General features: G+C 35.8%; 1 protein-coding gene across 1 annotated transcript; it reads right to left on the reverse strand.

Annotated features, from left to right (window-relative positions):
• Positions 1–210: 210 nt before the first annotated feature.
• PME1 (pectin methylesterase 1) lies at positions 211–2,593 on the reverse strand. Its single transcript, XM_079053395.1, has 2 exons — positions 1,462–2,593; positions 211–1,106 (listed from the first exon to the last, which is right to left on the reverse strand). Exons 1-2 carry the CDS (start codon positions 2,519–2,521, stop codon positions 430–432), a joined length of 1,737 nt encoding a protein of 578 aa, XP_078909521.1. The 5' UTR covers positions 2,522–2,593; the 3' UTR covers positions 211–429.
• Positions 2,594–5,398: the final 2,805 nt, after the last annotated feature.

Below are 5,398 nucleotides of genomic sequence, written 5' to 3' on the forward strand. Positions count from 1 at the left end.
TCCGTGATACTCATGAACAAGTGTGGTCAAACTATTGTGTAAGAAAATTGAACAATCCATGAAATTGAAGATAATCACACACCCTTATATGATGTCCCCCAATTTGTAACAATCCGGAGTCCATATGTTAGCTTTATCATTGTGACCTGGGTTGCCGTTTGGGTACAAATAGATGTACACCATCGTAACATAATCAAAAGGAAGAAACTCTTGTGAATTGTAATTCATTTTTGGTTAAGTTCAGTAGAATCATCTCATATAGTTGCAGGTATAACAACAAAAATAATATTACAAACATGGACCGTGTTAGAAGATGATGTATTACAAACTATCGTAGTAAAAAAATAAATAAACCGCGAAACACCCATTAACAAGACGATCGAATATGTGTAATGTGTCTATGTGATTGATGCCTTTTTTTCATGATCATTAAGTTGAATCAAACGCCACATTTGTTTGTGGCAACCACATTGAACCTTCGATGAATGACGCCACCGTGAATCTGGAGGCGTCACTGCTCGTTAAACTGGGCTTATATCCGGTCCATTTGACCCGTTGGGCAGTGTCAGCGCCAGGACCGGTGTTGAGATACTCGCCGTAGAATATGGATGCAGGTGGGTCAACACCCTGGACCCATGAAATCCATCCAACTGGTTTCAGAAAGCTTCCAATGGTGGATTGCATAATCACGGTGGTTGAATAGTCCTTCCATGGCCTCCCAAGGTATGTCGCCGCTGTGAGCTCGTCAAACGCCGATATATCACATTTTTGGATGGAAATTCCTGTGTTTTGATTAGGGTCTTTCTTTCCCTGAGCTGTGATGGTGACGAATTGGTTTGGTAAAGGTTGGCGTGGCATAATCTTGCAGTTCTGGTAGACAACCGCCGCGTTTCCAAAGATGAAGTCGATAGTTCCGGTGACATCACACTCACGATAGAACTGACGATTGGAATGGGAGTAGAGAGTGTCTTGAAACGCATCGAATGAGCATCTGTAGAACACTGAGAAATCTGAACCAGACCTCAGTGCCACTGCTTGATGCTTCGCTGCTCCAGCTGTGTTCTTGAATCCCATGTCTATTGCCACAAACCCTTTTCCGGCGACAGCTGATAATCATTAACATAATGTTAGTTTTCACCATTTATCAAATCCAAAAAACTTTATCCTTAAAGCCGTTGGATTGAGGACACGAAGGCTGATTTAGATGGTGATAAACTATTTAAGTCACGAACTTGCACATGGATTGAGTTGCAGATGTTTTAGGCACATGACATCTAATATAACAACGACAACCCATGTGGGTGGATAACTTTCACTATCAAATCTAATAAATTCACAACTTAGAAAACGATATTGTCTTTTCTAGTTTTTGATGTCTTTGTTTGAGTGTTTTGATATATACTTGGCTAATTAATTTATGATTTATTGTTTAGTCAGAAGTAAAAAAATCAAGAAAATTACCGAAAGTGGCGGTGGAAAAAGTTGGGGTGCCGTCGACGAAGTTCAGGCTGGCGGAAACGATGGACTTATCCTTGCCGTCGCCGTAGATCATGACGTTCCAGAAAGATTTATCCAAAACCACATTCTCCATGTACACGCCTTCCTTGATGTATATTACGAACACCGTCTTGCTCTTCTTTGGTACCTTTCCCATGGCCTCTTTAATGGTTTTGACGTCTCCGGTCCCGTCTAGCGCCACCGTCACATTCGGCGTCGGCCGTCCCGTTTGAAGCAACCTCCGGACAACAGGGCTCACCCATTCCGGAAACTCAGATTCTCTCTCAGCCAGCAGTTTCCTGTGGATCGGAATCTTAAATTTCCCTAATATCCCCGAGATCTTAGAGACAATGGCTAAACTGTTGCTGGCGTACTCGGTGGAGTTCTGCATCTTAGACTTGACATCTACAAGAAATGTCGAATTCATTTCTTCCAGAGCATCTAAACATGTGTCTTGGTTAGTGAGAGCAGTGCTCAGCCACGTTTTCATGTCGTCGATTTTGTTAAGGCTGAGCAACTTATCACCGGATTTCACATCCATGGAGGAGATGGAATCACTGAGATAATCAAGGGCGTCATCTAACACAACCTTACAGACCTTCAACGCCTCTTTCGCTTTATCATCGGAGGTTGCGTTCATCAAACTTTCCGGCAAGGAAGACAAGCCAGAGAGGGAGTTGAAAACGACCTGTAAAGAGAGCTTGAGTAGATCTTCGGGATCGGTGGTGTTGGATTTATCGAGCTCCGAGATGCTAGAGTAGCAAGATTCAGGATACAGAGTCTGGCTACAAACGGCCTTGATGGATTGGGCGGAGGAGAGCTGAGAGGAAGAAGCATCTTCATCTTTACCATTGTCGTTGCGATTGTGAATGACGGTGCCGGCAACAGCTCCGATGATGACAGCAATGAGCAGGACTACAGAGACGATGAGGATGATGAGACGCTTACGGGTTTTCCGGCGAAATGCTTGTTCTTCTACAGGATCGACCTTCCCGTAGCCCTTGAAAGATTGAATGGAATCCATATATTGAACTTTAATGAAAAAGAAATAAAGAAAGAGATCGATAAGATGGGAATGAGTGTATAAAGTTAGGTTATGTGTATATATAAGAGTGAGAGAGGGAGATTGAAAAGCTGTTTCTATGGTGCTTCTCTTTTTGTTATACGCGTAGCCAAATGGCAGGGATTTTTTAATTTTATGTTAATATTGTCTTAATTAAATTATTGATTAATAGTTTATGTTTATAATTAATGAAAACAACATATTAAAAAACAAAAAACCCAACAATTATGAAAAAGTAGTTTCATCTGGACCTAGTTGTTTGAAGTAAAATAGTTAATAGGTCTGAAAACGAAGGGAACAAAGGTCCAGCTGTGTTTGTGTGTATACATGAAAATGAAAGACAAAATGTTTCCCACTATTTCTCATTGAAGAAAAAGTCAACCAAACAACAAAACCAATGGGGAATTGCCGTTGATTAAGCCAAATCATGTGTGTGCCTCAACTCTCTAGACATGCTCAATTAATCCTTCACTTTCTTTTTTATATTTTATTGTTTTGCTTTATTGGTATTATTTTATCCAGGGTATGAATATGATGATCATCAAATGTTCAAGTTGCAGTTTTTTAATACAATAAATTTAAATATATAATCATATGAGATTTAAATAAAATGCAAAACCTATTAGGCAAAAGGAAAGATTTGGGTAATTAAACGTAACAACTTTAAAGACCTTTGTAGAAAAATCCATAGTCGGTGTCTTTAAAAAAGGTAAGTGATCTTTAAAAGAAGTGAGTGATGTAATTGTAACCATTAAGCCTTGAACTTGAAGTTTGAACCTTGGTCAAAAGATTTTCCTAGTAGAAAGAACTACTTCATAATTTGCATGTTCCACGTAACATAATTTTCACAAGTCCAAAAAAAAAATGATGGTATTTTGACATAGTATTTCATATCTTCTTGACTTCATGATTGAACTTCCGTATACCAAACCACCACTAGGATCATTTTTGTTGTCACGTATGGAAATAGCCAATGATCTTTATAAACGCTTGATGTTTGAATTGTGATACATGTTTTCTCCACGTCTAAGCGTTCTTCATTAAAGACTCGATATACATCTAAACTATAATCGAATTCATAATAATTTTTCTTCAGAGTCTTACCTTTGTTTTCTTCTCTGAAATAACTACAAGCTTGGTCAACGTAATGGAATTTAAATCCAACTTGCACTTTGTGTTTTATGTTTTTATAATTATTGATGTGAAATAGACCAAGCAATTCACCATATATACTAAACAATTGGATTATGGTAAGTGCGTGAGAAAACCAAAATTATACTGACGTATACTTTTAATAGTGTGGTAAAAATCCCGACTATGTCGGGATTAATCTTCAATTAGTCCCTACGCCCTACCTTACCGACTAGAAGATATTTGGCGATTAATTTTTGCATACACAATGAAACGAAACAATAGCAAAAGATGATATTTTAACACTTTAAAGAAATGTTATCTCAATGAAAACTATTTGAAGAATGGATAATGTTCATATTAACGTATTATGTTAAGATATTAGTGGTATTTATGATTTTTTATGATATTAGTTATATTTATTTTTTTTTTAAATTCAACGAATTAGCAATTTATGGTCCCCGGTTGTTCCCCCGATTCATCTCCGCTTAACCCCAGTTCACCGACTAATTAATGCCAAGTTTTTTTTACATGGATTTTGCCATATATATATATATATATATATATATATATATATATATATATATATATATATATATATATATATATATATATATATATATATATATATATATATATATATATATATATATATGGAAAAAGTGAATATGTGGTTGTTATGTATCTAAGCTTAGATATAAAACCTTTTAAACGACGTAATTTTAAACCAAAAAAATCCAATTTCATTTTCTCTTAGTTTTGTTTTAATAGAATACCATTGAATTAAGTTTAATTATGGAATAAAAAAGATCAATTATATATATTTTTAATGCAAATAATTATTGAAGTTTATAGAGAAAATAAAAAACCAATATTTTTTAACAAATATAACTCAAATGTTTTGTCTTTCAGTTGAAAACTATATCCAATGATTTTGTGAAAAGCTTGATTGAGTTATAACATGTTCTTCTTTTATCTTTTATTCTAATAGTTTCATTTAGAATTTAGTAGGTTGATTAAATGATCATAACTTTTAATGTTTTAAGTTCTTAGACACAATGAAGAAAAAGAACATAAATTTGATCGGTTTAGTAAGTCACATGATTAAGGAAGAATAGTAAAAAATATATCATGACTAGTTTGGATATAAATGGATCAAAACTACATTGTTTGGAGGGTTCTATATATAAGTTTAGGTACATGACAACCATATATTCCCTAAGCCCTATATATATATATATATATATATATATATATATATATATATATATATATATATATATATATATATATATATTTGGGGGGGGGGGGATTTCAAATTTTAGAAAAAAAAAAACAATTTCCGGATATAGACACGTATTCCATGGAGGACACCTCTACGGGCTCTGCAGAAAGGTACATATCAAAGAGGAATGATATTTTTGGTAAATAAGGAGGGGTATTTTTGTAAATTTGTAAGTCAACGTAGCACTTAACGAGGTCCGCAGAGGGGCTATGTAGAACTGTCGTTATCTGGTTAATGAGGACTTGGAGGTTCGTATTACCCTCGTCGATCCTCGTTTGTCTTCGTTTCTCCCACCCAACCTCTACAACAAGATCGTCGATCTCCACAATAATCCTTGCCGACGAAAGTAGATGGATCCGTATGCCGACGAGCTTGATCCAAATGGCGAGGAGATACATCTGAATGTCAGTTCGTTTTTGGCG

This window comes from Lactuca virosa, chromosome 5 (genome assembly GCF_052849685.1).
Source record: "Lactuca virosa cultivar CGN04683 chromosome 5, Lactuca_virosa_CGN04683_v6, whole genome shotgun sequence".
NCBI lineage: Eukaryota > Viridiplantae > Streptophyta > Magnoliopsida > Asterales > Asteraceae > Lactuca > Lactuca virosa.